The sequence below is a fragment of the Notolepis coatsorum genome (genome assembly GCF_963971535.1).
Source record: "Notolepis coatsorum genome assembly, chromosome: 15".
NCBI lineage: Eukaryota > Metazoa > Chordata > Actinopteri > Aulopiformes > Paralepididae > Notolepis > Notolepis coatsorum.
This window is the reverse complement of record NC_140179.1, coordinates 59,731,668-59,759,565: the sequence shown is the minus strand read 5'-3', so window position 1 is coordinate 59,759,565 and position 27,898 is coordinate 59,731,668. Positions and strand designations below refer to the sequence as shown.

Below are 27,898 nucleotides of genomic sequence, written 5' to 3'. Positions count from 1 at the left end.
AGAGCGGCGGCGAGTGGGTTGTTCTCGGCGCGCTCGGGAGGTTCCGTCCTAGGACGGTTACGGCGCTGTCCGTGATGCGCATGCTCGATATGATGGCATCTGCTCACTCTGTGGTCCCTCTTGGCCTCCTCTTCATGAGGATACAGAGGTGGTTTTCCAGTATGGAAATGGACCTGGTGTGAGACAAGTTGAAGCGGCTGAAGGTTCCCATGTCAGTACTGGGGGACCTCATCCTCTGGGGAGGGCCTGGTGCCCTCACCAGCGGGGTCCCCGTGGGCAGCAGGCTGTCACACGTCACGGTCTTCACCGACGCCTCCCTCATGGGATGGGGGGACGGGACGTGTCGGACCAACGCAGTAGGGGGCAGCTGGCAAGACCATGCTGCCCGGTCTGCGCTCGCCGCTACATTCAATGTGTTGGAATTGAAGACAGTCCTTCTGGTCCTCAAACGGCTCGGCCACCTTGTGGTGGGCAAGCATGTTTTGGTCAGGACAGACAACACGACGTCAGCGTCGTATATTGACAGACAGGGAGGAGTGCACTCCCCCCGTCTGCACCGGGCGGGGGTCGGGCTATGGGCGTTTTCCATCTGCTCAGCCTGAGGGCTCTCCACATCCAGGAGAATGTGGGTGCAGATGTGATGTCGCGGGCGGTCCTCACCCTGACGAGTGGGGACTACGTCCAGACATAGTCGGACAGGTCTGGGGACGTTTCCGTGGCCGCCCGGGATTCTGTACGCATTCCCCCCCATACACCTGATAGCTCAGCTGTTGGGGCGGTTACGTCGGGAGCGCGGGACTTGATTCTGGTTGTGCCGGGCCGGGGATCAGCTGTGTGGTCCCCGGCCCTGATTCAGCTCTTGGTGGCCCCGCTCTCTCAGGCACGCAGAACTCTGTTCTGCCTCCTGTTCTGGGGCAGCCTCTAGGCTTGGCTGCTGAAAGTGTGAATCTGGTGGGGATGCGTCTTGACTCTTCTGTGGTTAACGCTATCCGGAACGCGCGCGCTCCATCCACTACCGCGGCTTATGCTGGGAAGTGGCGTATGGTCGAGTGTGGGGTAGAGTTGTTCCGATACCGATACTGGTATCGGAAAAGCCGCCGATACTGGCTAAAATGCTGGTATCGGTATCGGCGAGTACCCTCTAATGCTGCGCTCCGATACCATATGACGTAATTTATCAACAACACTGTGGTCTGTTGAGTAAGCATTATAAAACAAACGTGTGCTTAATCGATTAAAGTGTCAATGCCATTTGTCATTTTAACAGCAGATACTTTCTTAAATGTCATCGTCCCGACAGAGCGGTGTTGACGGCGAGCTCATGGGTTCGCTTGGTGGCTGGTGTTATTAGCATTGAACGGCTAACCGAAAGCTAGCTTTAACATTACCTTGGCTAAAGTTGGGGCTATTCATATAATCCAGCAATAATGGCTGCAGACCTGCAAGCAAAGTACAGCAAGTTGGCAAAGGAGTATTCCAAGTTAAATCACAATGTCACCAGTAACGTTACAGTCTTCTATGGTCTTCCCATATACCGGTAGCTCATGCTAGCTAACGGTAACGTCGTCATTGCACAATTGCACGTCGCGTACACAATTAATGACATGTTGCGGACAGCCATATCGGCGACAATGTTTAGCTTTTAGTGCCAAATGATAAGAGTCTGAGGCGGAGTCTCAAAAGAGAATGTTGAATATTTATTGTGCAAAAATCAAAACAGATCCGACTGCTACTGAACGGAGCCTTGTAGACAGACTGAGTAGGGTATATCTGCAGAGCCAGTGGGTAGCGAGTGCAGCAACGTATAATGTCCGTGTGGATCATTGGAGTAGGGTATATCTGCAGTGCTGAAGCCCCATACTCATTGATTAATGATACTAATACAAATCTATACAATCACCTGTTGTTGAATAAATACCATTACTTTCTAGTTATGACTAAAAAAACAGTATATATAAAACAGTATTTGTTAAAAAAAAAATATATATATATTTATAAAAAATGTATATAATATCGTTTTTTTTTTTTTTTATGTATGCACTGGTATCGGATAAGTATCGGTATCGGCCGATACCCAAAGCTTAGGTATCGGAATCGGATCGGAAAGGAAAAAATGGTATCGGAACATCTCTAGTGTGGGGGCAGAACATTGTTCAGCCACCCTCTCGTGAAACATTTTCTGCTTGGCGCTCTGTCTCCGAGTGGGACCTCCAACTGGTCCTGGGCCGGTTGTCGGAGGCACCGTTTGAGCCTCTTGAGCAGGCGCCATTGGACAAGCGTTTATAACGCATGGATTGAGGAGAATCAAGCACTCCCGGTTCATGTTCTTTGGTGGATTATGTTGGCAAAACGATCAACATCAATACTTGGAATGGCGATCAGATAACATAATACCGATAATATAGCGTTGATTTCAGATTGATTGTTGATACAGGCGAGAAATGCCACGGTTTCGAGTGAAATGCACGTATTGCTGCATAGCGTTGTTTTCTGGGATTAGACAGGATTACTCATATTCACCACGGTATAAAACGGGAATGTATGGATGATTTTTTTTTCTTTTTCACAAATTGAACGATAGATACTAATGAGCAATAGTATTATATCCATAGCTATGATATATAATATAGTTTGAGCCCTGCAAACACTGCCATGTATTCCTATTATTTAAAGCGGTGGCCTTCTTACCACACGGTACACTGGCGCTGATTGAGTTAAGTGTGGGGTCGCCAAAAAAATTCCTAAATAAAATGGGGTCGTGGTATAAAAAGGTTTGAGAACCGCTGAACTAGAGAATGACAACATGTCTCATTCCTACTGGTTTCTTTTTTTCTCCATTTGTTTACTTTTGGGTTACAGACAGGGCATTTAAAAGTCCTTTGTGCATTGTGTATCTAGGCCTACATCTCGACTTTCATCACCCAAAAAGCGTTGTCAAGTTGTCAAGGAAGGAAGGAAATTATCTCTCTCAAGACTCATCTTGCCCACAGGACTCTGCTGACACCAACAAGGGCTTGGTTTTCATTCGACATGCATTCTGAGAAATGAAGAAAACAACAACTGGATCTTTGTCTTTGCTACAGACCCTTTAACACATTCGGCGCCAGACCCAAGATATCCCGGGTTAACTTGCCAGCGGTTGAGCGCCAGACCCGAGATTTCTCGGGTTTTGGTAGGTTTCTCTTTTGGTACTTTTATTCGATATCTTTATTCATTACAGGTTCACGGACCTCGGTGTCCCCATAGAAAATCATTGAGATCGCCAAAGTGCCATACCGGCCACATCCTGCTAGGTGGCAGTATCGCCAACCCTTTGAAACCTTATTTCACACTGTGTGTTACATTGTATATGGTCCGGGCGGAGTATTTAGACCAAGCCAAGTGAATCGCTTCATCCGACCACTTCGAAAAGCGTTCAGCACACTTGAGGCATATCTTGTGCCACTTCATGTCAGGGACCCGATGGACATCAATACTGGAAATCACGATCAGACAATTGGAATATTCTTTTTGGGATACCTCCTAGTAAAGGTAAGGACTATATGACAACAATCCTACTTTGATCCAACAATTATTTCACATCGATCGCAACGATCATATGTAACGTACTCCAAAACGTATGCCGTTGCTGACGATCAAAGTATCAAAAAACAATGCCCCCCCTTTCATGCATTCATTATATACCTTTGAATTGGAAATAGTAGCGTGTCCAGGCGAGCAACGCAAACGAGTCACATATTGCATACGCGAACGTATACATGAAAAAATTTATTCTTTTTCACATGTTGAACAATAGCTATAATATAGAATATAGCCCTGCAAACACTGCAACGCACAGTGAAAATCCCTATCCTTTACAGCGGTGGCACACTGAGTACAAAGATGGCTAGACCGGCTGGTGCCCAAAGTGTTAAAGTGCACCAGATTGATGCATTTAAATGTTAAATGCATGCCCACCTTAAATGGTTTGGAATCCCCCCCACCATAGTTTCACAAAATAGGGGCCCCCAAACAACATTTCGCATAGGACCCCCAAAAAGCTAGAAACGGCCCTGCACATGTGTTCTTCCTATGCCACAGGGCAGCTTAGTCAGTATTTATGAACATGCACCACTCTCTCCTAAAGTGAGGTGGACCGGCCGGAAACAACAATGACGTAACCACTATACCTCCCTATAGGTTTCCTATATATTTTTATACATTATATTTTTATCTAGGTATTTTTTAATTGTGTTATGATGATGACTGTGATGATGATTATTTATATAGTTATTTTTATTGATTGCCCTGTACTGTCTTGACACAGACAATTTTGTTGAACATGTGCCTCGCTCATTATACGATGACAATACAACTGAATTGAATCCTCAGGTGTAGAGGAAATAACAACGCGACTGCACTTCGTGTAAGAAGCAATGAGGCGGAACCCTGCTGTGACAGACGACTGATCTGACAAATGAGATGTGAAGTAAATCATCTCTGACCTAGGCTGGTAAAGCTATGCCTCCTAAAGTGTGAAAACGACAGTACAGGAAGTACCGGCTACAGGCTTTCCGGTTTCGACAAAACAATTATAGAAACGTGTGAAGTGCACAATATGTCCTTGTTTAAGCCACTGCAAAGGCTTTGCCAGATGAATTTACTACATGACCGGGACGATCTAGCTTGTTTGCCGACAGGATTCGGGAAAGGTTTGGTCCGTTCGGAGGCAGCTTTGAGGGGAAGTACATACACCGGAAATTCACACTTTCGATCGTAGTGCTTTACCAGTCTTTATCTCACGGAGGAGATAAAACTGGGAACGAGGTTATCTCTGACCCCACTCACCCAGCACACCATGTCTTCCAGCTGTTGCCCTCCGGGAGGCAGTACAGATCTCTGACCACCAAAACATCCCGCTTTTAAAAATAGTTTCTTCCCCTCTGCTGCTACGGACATAAATTGTGATATTGTGGTTTTTGTATTTATGTATCTATGTATTTAACTGCATGTAGTATGTATTCTAAGCAATGTTCTATGTTGGAACAATGTTATACGCACTGAAAACAAATCCCACCAGCCTGGCTGTGTGGTCATTAAAGAATCTAATCTAATGTAATCTAATCTAAAATAAAACACAAACACAGCCGGGCAGGTAAAGATTACTCTTTTATTGAAAAATATAGCTGTTATTTCAAAGAAAGGAAAGGTAGGGAGGTCAATTTATATTAATATATAAGTGGAACCAGAGAAGAAGGTAAAAAGAAAATAGCACATACTTGGCATAAGACTATAACCATCGAGAAAAAAGTAGTTTTTCACAATTATTTTCCTTTTTTTAAACCGCTTTCTCAGCCGCAGACATCAAGGACACCTAGAACTATTCAGCGTTGAAGCTACTAACCTTGTGATGCCTCCTGGTTGCGCTCTAAGCACCGCTATGTCCTAGGGCCGACCTCGACTAGTTGAATAGTCGACTAATCGATCGAAAGGAGCCGTAGTCGACTGCCAACCTCTTAGTCGAATGCAATTTAAAAAAAATAAAAATAGAATAATTCTATATATTTCTTTTTTAATAAATCATTCTTTCCAAAAGCAAAGAGGCCTAGAAGCGTGGCTAGCGCTAATGGCGTGCATACCAGCGAGGCTAACTGCCTAAGAAAACACTGAAGGCACTGAAAGAGGATTTCACCCATCTAATGAACACACTAGACTAGACAAATATCAAGATGTATCCATCAGTGGACCAATTGCATGCTTTCGCAGAGGACAAGAAGCCTTCAGTCGACTCCTTCAGACATTAAGCACCCCCCACAGCCCCCCCACAAAAGAAAAAGAATAAAAAGAAAATGTATATATAAAAATAAAAATTGCATTCGGCAAATTTTAGCCAATCAAAGTCGACTATACAAATCCTTAATCGGGGACAGGCCTATTATGTCCTAACACCTATGAGGATTGGGGTCAATTCCCTTTCAATTCAGGAAGTGAATTTCCGTTCAAAAAGAAAAATTAAAAAATTTGGCAAATGGGAAGAAGGTATCCAACCAGATGAAAGAGAATGAACGCTCCGCCTGCTATAGCGAACAAATTAACGCATTTTTATTTACATTTTGAATCGACAGCATTGTGAAAGTGAAAGAACTGTGAACCCTATACCCCTGCATGGTGGTCTTTTTAAGAAAACAAAAGATTGTTCACCGTTCGTCGGATTGGCACACGTAGTATTTACACACTGCTCTGACGAGGAACGCCAGAGAGAGAGGAGTGCGTCTGACAGAGTAAAACGTTCTTTGTGTGTTTTATGTGTTTAAAAACGTTCCTCGGAGGCGTGCGCTCACCGGCGTCAGGATACGGAACGAGAAGGATCCATATCCTATCGAAGCGACCCCCGGGAACAGATCACAACAGATCACAACAGCAGAAGTAAGAGACGTCCCAGATATAGCTTGTTCACACTAGAAGTGTGAGAATTAGGCAGAGAGAGAAATTATATCATCAAAAATATCATCCAATACGGCCATAACATTATACTCACCAGATTTCCCCCCCTCCGGTAATTTGTCATATCTTTCCCATGACATATCGACGGCGTAAAACATTCCAAGTTGTTTCCTGTTGCTGTGTTTGTGAACATCAGTAGCCGCGAGGAAATATAACTACACTGAAAAAAATAAAATGTTCACGGGAAATTCACTATTATTATTATTATTATTATATTTTATGTTTTACTTTTGTTTTTCTACTTTAAGTGTAAATACCATAAGAATACAGTAAGTTACATTTTATCAAAATATGAACCATTAAATAAAGGTTGTAATCTGTAAATGTATTTGATCATTTGACAGTAAGTATTTTCCAACCGTTGCTGCCAGACATTTTTACAGTTTAATTTTTTACAGTGTAGGGTCCAAGTTGTTTCCTATAGCAACGCAATTCCACTGAAACCATCGAACCGTGGTTCTCAGGACACCGTGTCGCCATGAGGCTGGAGTTAAGTTCACACTGCAAGAAAAAGTGGCCCAAATCTGATTATTATATTTATTTTTTTCATATGTGACTCAGATCTGATGACAGTGTGAAAAGCCCAAATCACATGGAATCTGAGCTTTTCAATTCTGATTTGGGCTGCTTTCATATGTGGTCCTAAATCAGACACACAGGTCTGATTTCTTTGAAATGCGACCTCAGTCTGAACAGTCATGCGACTTTCATGTGACTTGTAATGTCACTCTAGACTGGCATTTGATGCAATTCTTTTAAGTTCATCTTTCTTTATTGTTCATTTTGCACAGTTCAGTAGGGCCGACCAGTTGGCACTGGAATCTGATATTGGCCACATAAAAAAATAAAAATAAAAATGTGAACAGCCAAACAAAATGATAAAAGGTAATTTACTGTATTTTTATGGCATTTACACTTATAAAGTAGAAAAACTAAAGTAATCTGTAAAATAATAGTGAATTTCCTGTGATTTTTTTTTACAGTGTAAATAAAACTGCTTCCTGGCACGTCATTCAGCCAATTAGCACACTCTTGAGTGATGAGCCCCCGCCCCCTGTACCATTACCAAAACAGGAGACTGAACTGTGCTCCCTGCGTGTGAACTTTGCCAAATATAATTTCCTCTGAGCCAAGAGGGAGGCAATGCATTCATCAGGAGTCCAGGAGGAAGACTACCTCGACACGACTGACAGTGATCTGAATATATAACCCACAGACCCTCATCTGCACCTTTGTTTACACTGTTTCTTTTTTGTCATGTTTTATATTCAGTTAATTATATTGTTTACACCGTTTTTTTTTTACTTATGTCTTTCCTCTATTACCCTGCCCATACCTATACCTCCCCTCTTCCCCATGCCGTCCAAGGGGATCGATATCTTATCTTGAGGAGTGAGTACGAGGGAGGGGGAGTTGCGTTGTGAAAAGCAACTCGATACCAAACAACCACAGAGGAAGTCCACCTCCTGCTTCCCAAGATTCAGGACAGTGGTTCTTAAATGCTCCCCAACATTAGTACACATTATCTGTGGACCCACATTGGATGACATCTCGTCTCAGAGACCCTCATCTGAGAAGACTTTTGTTTGTTAGATATGATTATGTCCACAATTTCCACATCTGCCTACTGCATCCCTGTGTTCCCACAGCCTTATGTTCCCTCAGGTCTACATCCCCACAGCACAGGCCTGGCCGTTCCCTAATGCACATAACGTGCTGTTTCCCCACCCTTAACCCTTAACTAGGGATGTCCGATATTGGCATTAAAATGTAATATCGGAAATTATCGGTATCGGTTTAAAAATAAAAGATTTAAAACAAGTGTGTCTTGCACGTTCCTCTTCACCGCTTGACCTGCCTTTTCACCCCTAGAGATAACCTGAAAACCCTGTGGAAAACAGTTCCATCCTTTTATACCTACAGCCAGGGCTTGACATTAACACCCGCCAAATGTGGGTAGAATTCGGCAGTGGCGTGTAACTCCGTCACTCTTACCAGCCACTTTGGCGGGTAGACTGTGCAGCGTCACCGTTTTAGAGTCGTAGTGAAGAGTCTCTCTCTCTCAACGCAGGAACGCTCTTACTTGCGTCGCGCGTAATGAGAGTCTCTCTCTCTCTGTCTCAAGTAGCCAAACTTTACACTATAAAAACAAACTGGATATTTGGATAGAGTATGTGTGTGTGATTTTTGGCTGGTGAAAATGCTGCGTGGCTAGTGAATTTGGAAAACCACTAGCCACAGTGGCTGCCTGGTGAGCCAAAAAGTTTATGTCAAGCCCTGCCCATAGCACACCGGTGTCGTGAGAGAAGAGGAGTCGTCCACTCTTAAAAAGAGATGTGTTGAAATAGCTGAACACGTGTTGGAAAAACAACCGATACTTCTTTACGTGTTGAAAGTCGATCGAATACTAGTATGTGCCATGATTTACTTTAAAAACATTCTCATTATTATAATCCTACTTTAAATGTGCTATAGATACATTTTATGTAATAAAAGTAATACTTTAAAGAGTACATACACCACAAGAGCTTTTAGAAAGGTGCAGAATAAAAGTATTACTTTTCCCCCAAAGAATTATTGATTTAATAAATACTGTAAATCAATCATTTGGCGGGTCCAAAATGAATGTTGTTGTTTACATGTATCCCATGTCTGGTGCTCTAGTGCGACATCTAGTGGCTGAATGTTACCTATAGCACCTTTAAGTGGAAGTCGGTTTGATAGTGTATATTATCTAAGCTCTCTGTACACATGTTTGTGTATTTCACTTGATAAATGATACATGTTAATAAGCATTGTGTGTTGTTGTTTTTTTACACCGGTACTGTATGTGTTCAGCTAGGACAACATGATCTCCTTAAGAGAGCGTTTGGTTACATCTCCACCTCTACGCCCATTATCCCCCTTTATCTGACATAACCTCTGTCTTTCTGCAGACCTGCTGACCCAAAATAACATTACCTGTGATGTGGAATAGCATGTGACAACATAGAAACAGACATCAGTTGTACAGCAACCTTTTACAGTACATTCAGATACAACCAGGGCTTGACATTAACACCCGCCACCCGCCAAATTCGGGTATAATAATAATAATAATAATAATAATAATAATAATAATAATAATAATAATAATAATAATAATAATAATAATAATATAATTACCAGCCAGGGAAATTGTGTCCCAGGAGGACATCTACCCCCGTGAATATCTTCGCGCAGGATGGAATATGGGCACACGTGTGGGAGCTCGCGCAAAATCGGGCGAGGTCGCGCCCAGACCTTTTCCCAACGTTTTCGCTGAGGGAAGTGCATTGGGAAATCGTGCCCCCCACCGAATTCTACCCCCAGGAGAAATCTTGCGTCGATCCGCGCACGGGCGCACGCAAATCATTCCACGTCGCGTAAAACTTTTTCCCCCAACGTTTTTTTCCGCTGATGGAAGGGCATTGGGAAGTTGTAGAACCGACCGAGATCTACCCCGTGCATATTTTCGTGGGGATCGGAATACGGGCGTGCGCGCGGGAGCTTGCGCAAAAATTGCAGTTGCCCCCCTTTGGCTACCGAGAGTCATAGTTACTCCTGCCGTTTACCCGCACTCTATTGCCTTGACCCCCCCCCTCCCATTTGCCGTTAGATTTTATTTTAGCACACACCACACTACTGGCATTTTGGATTCGATGTTATTTTAGATTTTTCTGTTCAAATAAAATCTTATGTCCAAACAAATGCATGCAGTTACATTGTCCAATTACCTATATTTATAACTTTTTGGGTGGGGGCGCGAGCGCAGGGATTTTTGGCTGGTGAAAATGCTGAGTGGCTAGTGACTTTGGAAAACCACTAGCCACAGTGGCTGGTGAGCCAAAAAGTTAATGTCAAGCCCTGGATACAACGTTGAGAGAAACATTTTCTTACTCACGTCAGTTTGTTGACAGTTAGCATTAGCAAAACTGCTGGTGAAGACGTGCTAGTAGTGCATTTGGTCTCAACAGTAAACAAGACCATTTCTAATGTCCAATATCTATAGGCAGCAGAGCATTCATAGCAGTCCATTTCTAATGTAACCTATTCAATATCTATAGGCAGCAGAGCATTCATAGCAGTCTGTTTCATACTCATCGCGGACTGTTTCATACTCATCGCGGATTTGCTCCATCAAGCTTGCCGAATTTCACGCTTTAAAAAAAATTATTTCAACTCAAGCGAATGCTGCTCACGCCGACTGGAGGTCTGTTCACCTCCGTTTGCGTCTTTAGACGGACTTTGCCATAAATTTCATTCTACGTTGTATTTGAACGTACTGTTAACACAGCCACAATCACGATCCCCGGCCCTTGATAGTTTCAAAACATCAGATGAACAACAATACAAACAGAACCAGTAATGGACATGGAACTACAAAATGCCTCTTTTCTTTCAATCAATAGTTCAAATTTTTTTATCTTCGACTTTAGATAACAAAAGTAAAGTAAATCAAAAACATCCACAATAACCCGTGATTCTATCTAAACAAGACAATAGTTTAGGGAGTTCATTGTCAGCTTAGGGCTGGGCGATATGGCCAAAAATGATATCGCGATAACGATATCGATAACAATATCATATCACTCGATAAAAAAAAATCTAGTATATTTTTTTTTATTTTTTTTTAGAATTAAATAAATGTGTTTTATCTTTTTTCTTTTTACAACAGATGTATGTTTATTTTGCAGCAATTCTTTGTCGTTGCCGCCATCTTTAGTGTTACATCCCCTCACACTCCAGTTCTCAGGCTGCAGCTGGTTTGAAAGCTAAAGTAAACCGGCTTCTCTGCTGGCTGTGGCTCCAGGGGAGTTGAACAGTTCTGGCTCTGCTAGTTTCTTTTCTATCTTTTGGTGCTTTTTTGGTGGACAAACCACCGCACATGTGCACCGTGACTCATGACTGGAGACTAGCTCTGCTAGCACACATAGCCTACTGTGTACAGACGGTTTCAAACTGTATTTTAAATTAGAAAGCAAACAAAATAAATGGACAAGAGAAAAATAAATCTCAATTTGGTCAGTATTGTCATTTGGACAAGCAAAGCCATTACTTTAAGTTGCAGGCAAGAAAGACAAGTCTGTCCACTGTCTCTGGTTTTAAAACTGCCCTGTTGCAGGTCACACAAAAAAATATTTGATATTTATTTTTTCCGATATCGATTATTAAAATATATTGCGATAATTATCGTTATCGTTATATCGCCCAGCCCTATGTCAGCTATAACGAAGGTACACAGGAGTGCTTCGACTGATGCTATGCTTTCACTGCCGATACTGATTCAGAGTCCTCGACTTTCAGTATCGGCTGATACCCTTAGAGAGATCTCACTGTGTCAGAAATGCAAGAAAATCAAGTCACTTTGACTTCTAGCATGTTACACATTTCTTGGCATTGCATTTTAGTATCGGGGGGAAATTCTCCCAATACCTTTTTATTTTTTTTTTGCCTTGGTATCAGACCGATATCGGTGCTACTCCCTGGAAGTGGTGCTACTACGATACTCTTGAGTCCATTTAATAACTAAGTGCCATGTAGACCTGTAGCCCAGACTCCTGACACCGGACAGGCGGGCTCACTGAGAACAGTACCAGAACTAAACTAAAGAGATCAACCATAGCCTAGAAATGAACGGTCCAGATACAAGTAGAAATAAAATATGAGTACAATCTCACCCCTTATGGAGGTGAACTGATACGACTTGTGTACGATACGTGTTTGTCTTTCAGGTGCTTTATGAGCGGACTGGGAAAGGATAGAATAGACTAATGAACTTGGCAGAATCTGGAAGCAGCGAAAATAAACAAAAGGTAAACAGTTATAGTTCAAATATCACGGGCCGCAGCAGATCAACTGATCAATAATGTACACAACAGAGTAAACAGAGAAGAAATGAACCCCTCAAAACCAGAAATGGACCAAAGTAAAAATCTGTCGTTTTAGTGTCTATACTAATAAAAAAAAAAACATTTCCACTGGCAACCTCAAGGCTCTGTGGCCGATAGTAGTGCTCCCAGCGGGCCTGAGCCAATTCTGACTCAATTTCACTTCCTTTCCTTTCCCTCTTCTTTCCTTCCTTCCTTCCTCGAAATTCCGCAGGAGACATACAGTAATAAAGTCTGTGACCTCATGTGTCCTCGTCCCGACTGTACGCGTCGTACGCCGACTCATGCTCGCCCACCGCGAAGGACACGAGTGTCGTGACCTCCGTCCTGGTGGTTTCCTTTCCACAGAGACACTTCATTACGAACGCTGGTAGTTAAACAAAGAAGAAGAAAAGTGTGTGTGTGTGTGTGTGTGTGTGTGTGTGTGTGTGTGTGTGTGTGTGTGTGTGTGTGTGTGTGTGTGTGTGTGTGTGTGTGTGTGTGTGTGTGTGTGTGTGTGTGTGTGTGTGTGTGGGAAGGGGGGATGGCCATATTGCGTCATAATGCTGGGTAACATTTCCCAGTAGTGTTAAATTTAGGTATCAGAAAACCAGTTAATAAAATGGAAATCTACGAGGCAAACTATGGATATTTCATGGTGCAAGAGTTCTCTCATGAAGGCAGGCCAGAGTGTGATATATGAAAACCCTCACAACTCATTACCGGCCAGTGTGTCAGTGTGTGAATCATGTAGATTCATGAGCGGAGCCAGAAATATTTTTATTTTATTTTTTTCCCTCCTCAGTCTGTTTCTCAGCCTCCCATCACTGCTCCCAGTGGTCAACACTGGAATACGTTTACAGGCCATAGTAAAAGGAATCATGGGGGCATTTTCATTCCCATTCAATCTGGAACTCCTACTGCACGCCACTCACTAACTAACTCCTGGCCACAGTAGCGTGAAAAAGGCTCACTAACTAACAGATGCTGGGTGGTGGTTCTGATTTTCATATAGTGTAGTAGAACAAAGTGAGCAAAATACTGAGCTAGATCCATAAAGTAGTGTAATGGGGGGGGGGTTCCCCCGCCTCCGCTGCTTCCCAGCCTTATGGACAGTAACTCGTCTCGTCTTCCTCCGCATACTAAAAAAACTGTTTGCGGTATAGCGAGCTCTTCCCTTCCCCCTCACGGTTACACCCGAATCTCGTCATCATCCTCGTCCATGAAGGAGAAATCCCTGTCGTCCTCCCCCCGCGGGGAGCTGTACTTGGCGCTGTCCGTGTCGCCCCCCTCCTGCCGGTGGTGGTTGTTGTTGCTAGGCTTCTCCTCCACGGAGCCGAAGCTGGACACGGAGCAGCTGTCCTGGTGGTGGTGGTGGTGGTGGTTCCTGGCGGGTAGCTCCGGGGTGTAGGGGTCGACCGCCGGCTTCTGCGAGGGGTACATGCTGCGAGGGGGCCTCGCCGGGGCCTGCTTCTGCTGCTGTGGCTCCTCCTCCTCCTCCTCTTCCTCCTCCTCCTCCGTGGGGGGGCCGAGGGAGTCGGACTCGCGCCCCTCGCTGCCCTTGCCCTCCTCGTACCCCAGGTCATCCTCCTCCCCCCAGCCCTTCTTCTCCATCACGCTCAGGATGTCCCCCAGCATGGAGGGCCCCAGGTCGATGTGGAAGGACATGATGGACTCCGCGTGCTTCATCCCCCCCCGGGGAAAGGAGGACGGCGGCAGGTCCGTCAGCTCCCCGAAGTCGCGCTCGTCGAACTCCGCGTCCAGGGTCGCCATCGCCGCGGCTCCGTTGGCCGGCCTGCCGTCAATCTCCGACAGCCTCTTCATGGGGCTCGACGACACGCTCTTGGTGAGGTAGCCGCCGCGCCTTCCGGCGTCCTCCTCGTTGAGATAAGGCAGAGATATGGCGTTTTTCACGAAGTTGGGCGAGCCACCGGAGGGCGCCGTGATATTGGTCTCGTACTTGTCCCCCCGGTTGACGGACTGGGACCTCTTGCTGCTCCTGAACGTGCGGGACAGCAGGCCCGGCTTGGGCCCCGGGGAGGGCTGCTTGGGTCCCGGGGGGGGCTCCTCTCTGGGGGCCTCCCCCGAGCGTGTGCTGAGGAAGGAGGTGTCTCCGAAGGCGTCCCCGCCGCGGCCCACGTGCATGGTGTGGCGGAAGTCCCCCAGCGGGGCGCTGATCATCTCGGCGGTCAGGTCGGCCCGGGACCTGCGTTTGGACTGGTTGGAGTTGGACACGAACTGCTTGAGGATAGGCATGGTGGTGGTGACCCGTCTCTTATAATCCAACAGAGGGAAAGGAAATAGTTGAGAAGTCTGGTATATGGTGACGGTTCAGATGCGCGTCTTTTTCTTTTTTTTTGTTCAATGGAAACAGCGTTTGGACGTCGTCGTCAAAGAGAGGAGAACTCCAGGTGTCTGGTGTGTGCAGCCATCATGGTACTTCGGGATGTTGAGCTTCCAGGTAGTCCTCGGTTCAACCTATGAAGAGAGAGATTTTCATTAGTGTCATATTTAAACAAGGCGACTGAAATGTGTCTTTCCGCATATCCCGTCTAGTTACACATTATACACACAGTCACCCACCACAAATATGCATTTGTGGCACCCCCCTGGAGAAATTGTGGGATTCAGTGCCTTGCTGAAGGGCGCACTCTTGCAGAGATGGTGGGCACCATAGGTGGAATACTAGCCACCTTCCTGATGGTATCGGGATCCAAACCAGTTACTGACAGTAACTTTTACCTCCAAGCTATCCTTCCACCTCCAGACCGGAGATAATGAAAACCCACGGTGGTCACTACGTGTAAAAACAAGACACGACACTCCAACTCTGCGGTTTGGCAGGCGACGTGGAAACTCATAACATCACGCAAAAAGAATTCCTGATGTGCTAAACTATTCCTTTTGGAAGAGCACCAAACTGCTTGAACTGCTTCCTTCTGGTGAAGCTACAAGGGCTCTGAATAGTCGCTTTGTGTGTCTGTGGTACAAAAACAAGACAATTCCGTTTTCATGACTTTCTCCTCTCAGCCCCATCTGCATAGTCTGTGGAAACTTTCAGCTGCCAAGGCTTTGAAATGAAGCCCCACTCAAGTCGTTCCAAAACCCTCGCAATAGCTTTTATATCCTGAGGTCTGTCGGGGTGTTATATAATGCAGGGGGATGGGGGGTAATATAGAGTTTGAGAGTGGATTTCTCTTTTCCTTGAACCCACTAACGTTAACACCAAATTCATTTTCGCCAACCACAGTACATTTAATTCAAATACACGTTCGATTCACTTTTGGGCTCCGGGCTGATTCAAGTTTCAAGTTTGGGTGTATTTGTCATGTATAAAAGTACATTACAGTGAAATGCTTGGTTCAGTATGAGCCCCCTGAGAATGTGCTTTATACAGTAAAATAAAAAGTAAGTAAAAGAGGAATAAAGTCCCAACACTATACAAATATACAATATACAAACTAAAGTACAACCTAAGTACAATGAAGTAAAAATGCAGACAATGAGGTACAAAAATGCAGACAATGAGGTACAAAAAGGCTAACTTTTAAAAATGAGGTATGGATGTAGTGCAAATCTCTTTAATAAATAGATAAAATATGGTGTAGTGTTAAAGTGTTTAATGTGTCTAAAGTGAGTGTTAAGGTGAGTTATTTTTGTGTGATTGAGTGATTGAATATTAATGTCTCACTGTGCTTCCATTTTGGGGCAGTCAGAATGGTACAGTATACTGTAAATGGAACCTTCAGTGTTTCCCACAGGATTTTGTGAGACTGTGGATGGTGAACCTAGGACCCTTTTAAAGTTAAATGCATCAATCTGGTGCACTTTGAGAGCAAAATAAAGAGGCTAGATCTATGAAGAACTTAGTGCTCAAAACACAAAATCGACTAGAGCATACATTTGAGCCATCAAAGAAATTAAGCAAAAGTGGTTACCAGTGTTGAACTGGTTTATTTTTTAGAAAATAAAAAATATACTGGATTACTATTACGACTACTACCACTGCCAATACTACCGATACATCCCTATTGGCAAACTTTATATAAAAAATAAAAATGTATTAATTTTTTTATTAAATTGTTTGATTTCCGGCGGGCCGCCACAGTCTAGGTAATTAATGGGAAACACTGGGTTTATACTCAGTACTAACACAAAAGCTGAGCCACATTTCTTCAGCTCAGAAGTCCAGAGTCGCCCGCATTCTGCTGTGAACCTGCTGTCACCAAGAGATCGAGTGTCTCTCTTTACAGCCCGTTCTCTACGGCACTCTCTTTCTCTCTGGCCTTCGCTGCACCAGGAGGCCTTGATGGCGACGTCTGATGGTCTCTGTGAGAATATCTTGTTCCCTTTTAGAGTGATAGCATATCGGTGAACAGATGGGAGGGGAGAGAGAGGCGGTGTGTTGCGACAGACCAGCGGGTCCACTTTGATGAGACGAGGCCAAGCGAGGCCACTGATAAACTCTGTCACGTCGGTGTGATTTACCACACCACTCCGGATATCTCACTTTGATCTTCCGACCCGACGCTGTGGTCGATGCCTTTGAGATAATGATAGGAGTCATTACGGAGGACTTATCAAGCTTTATTGGCTCATCATGGACCCTAATAATAATAATAATAATAATAATAATATAATAATAAACTTTATTTGTATAGCACCTTTCATACAGAAACTGCAGCTCAAAATGAGCACATAAAGTGCAGACATATAAAATCACAGTTTTTCACATTAGGATCTAACATCCCAACAGGCCACCTTGTTTATGGTTTGATTCAGTTTTAAATAGACAATAATAAAAAGAGTAAGATAGAATAGACAGAATAACAACAAAGGGATGCGAACTTGCAACCCCCTCTCCGACACAGGCAAGAACACTGGATATAGTGAAAGATGACGTCACTCTATTCATTTTCTGAAGAATCCGAGAGGTTTCAAATACTGTAAAAAAAATATTGTAACGTCCTCGGAGACGGATGACTCACCGAGGCTGTTGTCATTTCTCACTTATGTCTTTATTCAACACTTAGGCATGGTTCTCTGTGCACAAGATGGGGTGCATCACCTCTGCTTGACATTAGTAGACTCATCTCCGTAACTTCCCATACACCAAGAGAGTGCACCCTCAGGTGTAACGCCCTCTTATACCTTCCCCCAGGTCAGCCCCTGCCCCCTCCCCTCTACCAACCCCGGGCTCGCGCGACCAATAGCGTCGCCTGCCAGCCCCCCCCCTCACAGTAAGCTGTGGTGTTCCACAAGGAAGCATACTAGGTCCGCTACTGTTCCTAATTTATGCAAATGACATGTCGTCAGCATGTGACTGCAACTTGTTCCTGTTTGCGGACGACTCAGCCCTGCTGGTCTCTGACAAGAACAAGTTACAGGTTGAAAAAACCCTCAGCTCAGAACTAGGCAAAATCTGCATATGGCTCGCTGATAACAAACTATCATTACACATGGGCAAAACAGAGTCCATTCTCTTCGGTTCAAATAACAAACTCAGCAAGACCGACGGCTTCTCAGTTACAGTGGGTGACAATATTGTCACAAGGAAAGAAGATATTACCTACCTGGGTTCCATCCTAGAGGCAAATCTTTCCTGTGACAAAATGGCATCCAATGTAATAAAAAAAGTCAACCAACGAACTTGTTTCTTGTACCGGATCTCCTCCCTGGTAAACAAGAATACCCTGAAGACTCTGGCAGGAGCACTCATACAAGGGTACTACGACTATGCTTGCACCTCATGGTACCAAAGCACCTCAAAGGCGCTAAAAACAAAATTACAAACATCTCAAAACAAACTGGTCAGACTACTGCTTGACCTTACTCCTAGAACCCACCTCACCCCTGCCCACTTTGACAACCTAGGATGGCTTAGAGTAGACGACAGAGTACAGCAACTTGCAATGGGCCTGGTCTACAAGATACACTACACGACCAAGGTACCCATGTACATGTCAAAATACTTCCCAAAGGTCAGTGAATACCACGATCACAACACCAGAGGGAGCTCCACAAATCATGTTAAACCCAGATTCGGCTCAAACAAGGGACTAAACACGTTTCGCAATTATGCCACATCAATGTGGAACGCCCTACCCAAAGCTGTAAAGGAATGTGAATCACTACCCACTTTCAAAAACACTCTCAAAAAACACCTAAGGGAGACTGCAACTCGAAACTGGCCCCTGTAAATGTCCGAACATAACCCCCTCCAATGTACAGTAAATTACCAAGTATGGTCTTGTCAATATTCCAATGTACAGTTTTGTTTGTACAGTTGTACAGTGTCCCCCACCCACCCCTCCTACCCAACCCCCCCCCCCCCCCCCCCACTCCTACCCAACCCCCCCACCCAACCACCTCCAATGTACAGTCCCCCCCACCCCCACCCCCCCCACCTACCCAATCCAATGTACAGTTTCTACGTCAAATGTGTATATACTCTTTTTTCTGGACTCTTTTTGTATCACAAACAGTACTGTATTTGCAAATCTGGTATGTCATAAATGTATAGATATAGCAGTACTGTCTATCTGAATGTCATGTATGTCATATATGTTACGATGAATTGAAAATGGGGGACCCTGATGTAAACAAGACGAAAGTCTTTCTCTGGTCTGCATCCCCTTAACAATTGTATGTATTGAGCTGTACTGTACTGTACCCATTCTGCAATCTGTTAATAAAGTTTTCAATCAATCAATCAATCAGGTTGGTAGAGTGCAGAGTAACAGCTCGGCTGACCAATCACCCAGGGTCGCTACAATATATTGTTATTTATTATACAAGATGACATGTGGACCCACAGGGGGGATTCTTAGTTGAAAGGAACACACCAACATTATGTGCTCACCGTCTTCTCCAGAGTCAGAGTCAGACAAGAAGATAGCTATTTCCTCTCTGTGCGTTCAGTAGAAAGCCATCCGGCTCCGACTCTCTTATTTCCCATAATGTTGGCCATGTTCCTTTAATGGCTCCTCCAGCAACCAGTCTGTCCTCGAGTCACCACTGACCTCAGCAAGTCCAAGAGCCCAGTGACAGAACGGTGTGGAGAAAACCATTCTAAAAACGCCCACCGGTAGACCCCCCCCCCCCCCCCCGTGTGGCAATGACAACAACAAGGATTTCGATTGTCTCTACCAGACGGCTATCCCATAATCCCTCTGTGTTTTCAAACCAGACCTAAACGCCCACACGCTTAGGCCCTCGTGTGTAACCCTTCCCCCACCCCCCGAATGAATGAGGTTTCAGGCCATGATATTCCAAAAGAAACGTCATCCTTGACAACATTTGCATCTCTGACAACAACAAGCCCATTGAACTGGAAAGGCAACTGTAGCAACAGAGGGAGCACAGTGGGGGTGTGATAGATGATAACAAGCTGAAGCCTCTTTCAACAGATCCAACGTGCCCTACAGGGAATTCTGACTCCCTCCCTCATCTGCCAGGGTTTCACTTCTTCACAAGACACCTTCATGAAGGTTTTCTTCAGTCTAGTTTACACAAAAGGCCAAACTCACAGTGAAAGCATGAATAATGGTATTTTAACAAAAAGCCATTTGAGTTGTATTATAGGTCAGCGGTCACACGATACCTGGAAAGCCGTATCTGTTGTTATTAAAAAATAACCGATTCTTTCAAAGTTGGCAGGTTTTCTAATCCCATTAATGGTGATTAACAATCGCAATCGCAATATCAAGCAGAATACACTGAAACGGTGCTTGACTTTGTCTGTACTTTGGTAGAAGAAACAATCCCCTCTACCACAATTAGAATCTACCCAAATCAAAAGCCCTGGGTAGATAAATCCGTCCGTGAGGCTCTGAAAGTGCGCACATCAGCCTACAACTCCGGCCTGGTGACAGGCAACATGGAAGAACACAAGACGGCAAGATACAACGTCAGGAGAGCAGTAACAGAGGCAAAACGGCGTTACAGGGATAAAGTTGAACTTCAGTTTGAACAGGCTGACTCTAGAGGCATGTGGCAGGGCCTCAGAACAATGACAGATTACAAAGGCACCTCCCTCAAGCTGAACAGTGACATATCCTTAGCAAATGATCTCAACTCCTTCTATGCGAGGTTTGAGGCTGTGAATAACAACACCAGCCTACAAACCACGGCAATGGGGGAGGGGGGGTCTGCTGATGGAGACTCAGTGTTCAGGGTAACAGAGCATGAGGTGAGACGGATCTTTAAAAAAGTGAATATCAGGAAGGCAGCAGGACCGGACGGCATCCCCGGCCGCGTCCTAAAAGTCTGTGCCGACCAACTGGCCCCGGTATTCACTGACATCTTCAACCTGTCCTTGGAACAGGCTGTCATCCCCACCTGTCTGAAGAAGTCCACCATCATCCCTGTACCCAAAAAATCTACACCCGCTTGCCTCAACGACTACCGCCCTGTAGCCCTCACCTCCATAGCCATGAAGTGCTTTGAGAAGCTAGTGAAGGGCTACATCTGTTCCTCCCTCCCCATCAACCTGGACCCCCTGCAATTTGCATATCGCCCCAACAGGTCCACGGAGGACGCCATAGCCCATGTGCTGCACACAGCAGCATCACACCTGGACAAGAGGCAGGGGAACTATGTGAGAATGCTGTTCATCGACTAAAGCTCAGCATTCAATACCATAGTCCCCTCCAAACTCATAGCCAAGCTCAGGGACCTGGGCTTGAACTATGACCTCTGCCAGTGGGTCTTGGACTTCCTGACGGGCAGACCCCAGGTGGTAAGAGCAGGCAACTGCACCTCCTCATCCATCACGCTCAACATAGGGGCCCCCCAGGGCTGTGTTCTGAGCCCCCTCCTCTACTCCCTGTACACACATGACTGCGTGGCACAGCGGAACAACAACACAATCATCAAATTTGCTGATGACACAGTAGTGGTGGGCCTGATCTCTGCCAACGACGAGAGGGCCTACCTGGAAGAGGTAGAAAATCTGTCACAGTGGTGTCAGGAGAACTGCCTCTCCCTGAACGTCAGCAAAACAAAAGAGATGATTGTGGACTTCAGGAGGTCGGGGGTCAAGGACTACAGCCCCCTCAGCATCGACGGGGCACCGGTTGAGAGAGTGAACAGTTTCAAGTACCTCGGAGCCCACATATCCGAGGACTTGACATGGACCACACACATTGACAGTGTTGTGAAGAAGGCACGACAACGCCTCTACTTCCTCAGGCGCCTAAGGAAGTTCCAAGTCAGTCAGAAGATCCTTAGGAACTTCTACTCATGTACAATAGAGAGCATCCTGACTGGCAACATCACCTCCTGGTTTGGGAATAGCACTGCACAAGACCGTAGCAGACTACAAAGAGTGACACGTTCAGCCGAACGCACAATTGGAGGGGGGCTTCCCACCCTCCAGAACATTTACAACAAGCGGTGCAGGGGGAAGGCTAAGAGAATTATTAAGGACTCGAGCCACCCGAACAACTGCCTCTTTGAACTGCTGCGGTCAGGCAAGCGATACCGGAGTCTTAAGGCGAGCACAGAAAGACTCAGAAGAAGCTTCTATCCCCAGGCCATCAGGCTGCTAAACGAACAATAAACAATATGCAACAACCATCAAATGCACACAGCACACACACCCACACGCACACACTCACTTAAACAAACAACACACTGCAGCACCCACTCTCCACACTTTAGATCACACAAACACACTTTATATTTATTGATAAAGGATTTGCACTACAACTCGTACACCTACTGTAAATTGTACCTAAATTGCACCTCATCCCATTTCTGCCTTGCACTATATAGTATTGTATATTAGTACACTGCATAGTATTGTGTATTGTATATTATATGGTAACTCAGTTACGTCTATTCTGCATCGAACATTGTACATATGTCTATACTGAACACTGTGACCTCATTTTTTACTTCTAATTTACATACTATACTATGTTATTTTATTTCATACTTATCTTATCTTGTCTTGCACAGTCTCTGGAGCGTAACAGTAAGAAGCATTTTGTATAAGTATTCTGTACTTCTGTATGACAACTATTAAAGAAACTTGAACTTGAAACTTGAATAGTTGCAATTGTAATTTTCGTCATAGACGTGCAGCCCTATAATATTATAAACTATAAAATGTCTGTATATGCTTCCGTATAACATGTCAGTTGGGGCATGGGTACCGAATCCGGTACTTTTAAGGGTATCGAACTAATCACATCGGTACTACCGAGTACCGATTCACGTGAGATCCACAGGTGCCACATTTCGGTAATGCAAAGAAATTCAGATGACGTCAGCGTTTCATTTACCGCGAAACAAAACCTATGAAGTGTGCCGCACGTTCACGCCAACGTTCATGCGCACAATACACGCTTACCTAGGATTTTACTTGATTCAACAACAAAGCAGTCGGGGCAATGGCAAGCCGAAAACGGTCGCAAGTGTGGTTACACTTTACAAAGCTAGATGCAGACAACGCTCGCTGCAATATTATATATTATATATATATTAACAAATTGTTCTAAATAAATAATAGTGATAATAAATAAAAAATTTGATGTACTTTTTCTCCTCCTTTTTTTAATGTATTTTTCTCCCATCCCAATTTAGTCGTTACACCGGTTCCTGACAGGCAGCGAGCGAGCGAACTGGAGACGAAATCGCGAGCGACACTGTCCTGATATGACGCGGCGCTTGTCCGAGTGTGTCTGTGTGTGTGTGTTTACCTGGAAGCACAGGGGCAAAGCAGCCCGCGATTCTCGACCAATAAAAAGTGTTTAGGGGCGGGACTCGGCCGCGTAATTGCTCAACTAGAGACACAGCGAGCGAATATTTGAGGGGGAAGCGACATCGCCGCTCAGTTCGCTGTCGCTCGCGGTAGGTCAGGATAGTCTGATTGAAACAAATACATTTTAATCATTTTCGCAATCACGCTCGCTCGCGTCGCTCCCTGTCAGGAAAGGGTGTTATGCCAATTCCCCCCTCCCCTTCCTGGTCGTTGCGCACATTTTGCCCCCCACTTGCCGGTCTAGGGAGCCCTGAAGTCTATCACATGCGTCCTCCGATACATGTGGAGACAGCCAGCAGTCTCTTTTCACCTGACAGCGCGATAATAAATAATTTGAAGTTTGGACAATTTTTTTTTACAACTGAGGTAGGTAGATTAAATATTTTCAGACTAAAGTACAGGAAAAAGGGTACCGTTGGGTACCGGTATCGATTCATAGGTACCGGTACCCGTATCGGTTCAAATGTGAACGGTACCCATTCTCTACAGACCATTATACAGATTATACAGTATAATCCATGTAGCGCTAACATCAACTGTTTGCCGACCATTATGAATGCGATGTAAACAAACCTTTGACAAGATAAGATAATATGTTCCTTTATTGATCCCCGTGGGGAAATGCGGGCTTCATAGTAGCACAGTGGGAGGGGGAGGGGAGGTACAGGTATGGGCAGGGTAATAGTAGAAAGACATAAATATAGGCAATACAATTTCATCTGAATATAAAAACACGAGAAAAACTGGTTGTTAGGAGTGGTTTCAGACAACATGCTCTCTGTACGCTAGTGCGCTTAGTCCTAGTGAGCTGATTCATTGTAAATGGAGTAAAGGAATAGTACAACAAATATAGCTTGAAGGGTACAAAGAATTAAGGGCGAACATGTGGTTTTTCTATAATAAGAGCGATAGAGAGATATAGAGAGAGATAGAGAGGGAGGGAAATAGAGAGGGGGATAGATTGAGAGAGATAGAGAGGGAGAGATAAATAGAGGGAGGGAGATAGAGAGAAGAGAGAGACGGGGTGAGTGAGAGAGAGAGAGGAGACAGACAGACAGACAGAAAGACAGAGAGAGAGAGAGAGAGAGCTCTTCCTCTCTTCCAGGATGAGATCAGCTTCTTCAGATGGATTAACCCTGCGCTGACCTCATAGAGGGCCACGAGACAAGCGCCACAATACCATAGTAGCAGAGGAATGCTTTTCATGGGAAAAGGATCTCAGCGGGTGATCAAATATCAGAAAGGTGCAAGCCTCACACCTCGGGTCATTCTAGGAAACTACCCATTTTACTCATCAAGAGGCCCCTTGGTGTGTGTGTGTGTGTGTGTGTGTGTGTGTGTGTGTGTGTGTGTGTGTGTGTGTGTGTGTGTGTGTGTGTGTGTGTGTGTGTATGTGTGTGTATGTGTGTGTATGTGTTGAGGAACTCTCTTATGGACCCACAGTATCACCAGGGCCCAGTGATGTGTGCAGTGTTGTAGTCGCGTCACTAAATCGAGTCGAGTCTCGAGTCCCCAGTGTTCGAGTCCGAGTCACCAAAGAGGAGCCCGAGTCGAGTCTGAGTCGAGTCCCCATTACCCTGGTCTGAGTCCGAGTCCAAGTCATCAAGGTTGAGTCCACTCCACTCTGGCAGTCAAAGAGCTGACATACAAATAAAAAAAGGTCTACAATTAAACATAAATGACACAGCAGTCACCACCGAAATTAAATAATGTTACGGTATTAGTATAACCATCAATATCTTATGCCAAAGGATTAGGGCCTAGTAAAAAAAATCAAAATAATTAAATAACAAAGAAATTACAAAATTAACAAATCTGAGTCCTCGTCTGCACCTTCCAAGTCCGAATTCAGTCAATGCTCGAGTCCAAGTCCAATTCCGAGTCACAAGTCCTGAAAATCAGTCAGAGTCCTGGAGTGGAGTATTACAACACTGTGTCTGTGACAAAAGGAGGCACAGAGACCGGCTGCAGGCGGCACGAACAGACGACCTCTCTACCCACTTTAATTAAAGAAGTGCAATACGCAGGTTGGGGAGAACAATCTGCTGACATTTACAAGAGCCTGTGTTTAGTTTACAAAACACATTTAATATAGACAGGTTTCTTGTCCACGCCAGACTTGTGCGTGCGCATCAAGGAGGCAAAAAGGAACGTAATTCTGGTCAGAACAACGGGGCAGGCTACAATTTGAATATTATCTAAACAATCAATCCATGCCACAGCTACATATATAAGGTGAAAAGGTGAAAGAGTGAGTCTTTCACTCACAGCCAGGCTGATTTGGCAAAATTACATCCAGCCGTTTTCATTTGAAACCACTTTTAGTCAGGGGAGTGTCATGGTTTCTCCACAGAGCCCTGTTGTACTGATTTAGCGCAGCAGCTCGCGCAGGTAGGGGGCAACTTAGTCACGTGATTCAACGGGTATTGCTGATTGGCTCGAACGCGGTATGTTTATAAACAAGAAGCCCATCTATTATGCCTACATGAAATTCTTAGAACGATGCTCTTTGTCATCATTAATCAAATCAAAATAATTTCCTGGATAGCAAACTGACATAGAAACTAAACTATGTTGGATCAACGTTGAAGCATCGATGTAAATAACTTTGATTCAACGTTGAAATGTAGCTGAAGCTCAGGTCTTCAGGCTTCTAGCGTCACAGTAGCTGCAGTGCTCATCCAGACTGTTCTCAGACCAGCTGCAGGGTCAGAGTAGCTGTGGTGCGTGGTCTGTGGTGCTCATCCAGACTGTTCTCAGGTCAGCTGCAGGGTAACGTCATATCTGCACTCTGGTTTACAGTAGGGTTGCTCGATCATGGCTTTTTAACAGTGGATTTCAACTAGCTACAGCCCAGACACCAGGCTACAGTCTGACAGTGTCTCTTTAACAACGACCATGGTTAGGAGGAGATGGCATTTGGCCTATTTCTTCAGTTCTAGTGTGAAGACATAACATAAGCCCGAGCCGTCTTTGTTATTCATTCTCTCACTAGGGCATATTTTGTTTGACCTTTTCTGTCATATCTGGTATCTTATGTACGTCATGTAAATTCTGTATTTAATGTACGTCTGACCAAGACGTCTTGGTCACTTTCTGGTCAGACGCTTTGTGTGTACACATGTTGTCTCTGATTATAAACTGATCACTTTTTCTATGGCTATGGCCGCAGAAATATGTTCTATATTTTTATATAAACTGACTATCTGATTTCCTACAGCTTACTGTCATGGCTCATTTGAATATCCCACAACAGTACTTTCAAATCCTGTCAACTTCAAGAGGACATACTCAGAGCAGCATAACTGGACCACATACCACTTTAACACAACCTTTAATCAGAGCAGCATAACTGGACCACATACCACTTTAACACAACCTTTAATCAGAGCAGCATAACTGGACCACATACCACTTTAACACAACCTTTAATCAGAGCAGCATAACTGGACCACATACCACTTTAACACAACCTTTAATCAGAGCAGCATAACTGGACCACATACCACTTTAACACAACCTTTAATCAGAGCAGCATAACTGGACCACATACCACTTTAACATAACTTGTAGAGGTCAATGGATCGAGGGTTGAATGCTCCCAAGCACTGGAATACACAAACGCCATGTAGAATGCATACTTTTACTTTAGATACTTAAGTAAATTCAATAACTAATTCTTCTCTACTTCTACTTAAGTAAAGGAACTGTGTACTTCTTCCACCACTGCATTTACTCACCAACACGATGTGTGTGTGTGTGTGTGTGTGCTGCAAACAAATAGTTGTAATTAAATACATCAGTCCTCAAAGAACAGTAGAGCCCATGGCCATAGACCTGTTCGCTTTATACAAACATACCGTGTTCGAGCCAATCAGCAATACCAACTGAGTCACGTGACTAAGTTGCCCACTACCTGCATGAGCTGCTGTGCTAAAATAATATGACGGGGTTCTATGGTGAAACCATGACACTCCCCTGACTAAAAGTTGTTTCAAACAAAAACGGCTGGATGTCATTTAGCCAAATCAGCATGGCTGTGACCTGTGAGTGTGAGTCTTTCACCTTACATCTAGATTTGGCATGGATTAATTGTATAGATTGCTAGCATGGCTAACAAATGCAAATATATTGTAGTCTGCCCCGTTGTTTTGACCAGAATTACGTTCTGTCTTGGAAAATATTATCATAGCTCTGTGTTAAATACATATTCTCTGTACAGCCTTGACTAGTTAACATGTTTAACTAGTATACAGCTCAGACACTAGGGCGATGGTCTGACAGTGTTTCTTAAAACAACAGCCAAAGGGGCAGGAGATATGACACCTCCAAGGTTCTTTTCGGCGCCAGTTCTTGTGTGAGACACAACAAAGCCCAAGACCCATCTTTTGTTTTCATTTTCACACTAGGGCATTTTTTGTTGACCTTTCTTGTCAGATCTGTTATTAATTTGTCATCTTTTGACGTCATGTCAACTTTGTACTTAATGGTAAGTCTGACCAAAGCTCATTGTCACTTTCTGGTCAGACGCTCATCTCAAACTGATCATACTCTTTCTATGGCAATGGAAACAGATAAATAAACTGTTATTTTTTTATACAAATAGACTCATTCTGAATTTCTACAGCTTCACTGTTTGGCTCATTAAAAAATTCCACAACAGTTCCTTTTGCCCCCTTGATGCGCGCGCTTACTGAGGCTGAAGTTACACGAGGGGAAAACACAACATTGCCTTTTCACCTGTGAAAAAAACACAGTC

At 44.4% G+C, this 27,898-nt stretch overlaps 1 protein-coding gene across 2 annotated transcripts in view; it reads right to left on the bottom strand.

The window, feature by feature from the left end:
- Positions 1 to 5,136: 5,136 nt before the first annotated feature.
- cdc42ep4b (CDC42 effector protein (Rho GTPase binding) 4b) overlaps positions 5,137 to 27,898 on the bottom strand; it is a 106,908-nt gene continuing 84,146 nt past the window's right edge. For both annotated transcript variants that reach the window (XM_084330688.1, XM_084330687.1), the window contains one exon: positions 5,137 to 14,849. In XM_084330688.1, coding sequence (XP_084186814.1) covers positions 13,563 to 14,627 — 1,065 coding nt within the window. In that variant the 5' untranslated portion in view covers positions 14,628 to 14,849 and the 3' untranslated portion in view covers positions 5,137 to 13,562. The remainder of the gene's footprint in view (positions 14,850 to 27,898) is intronic.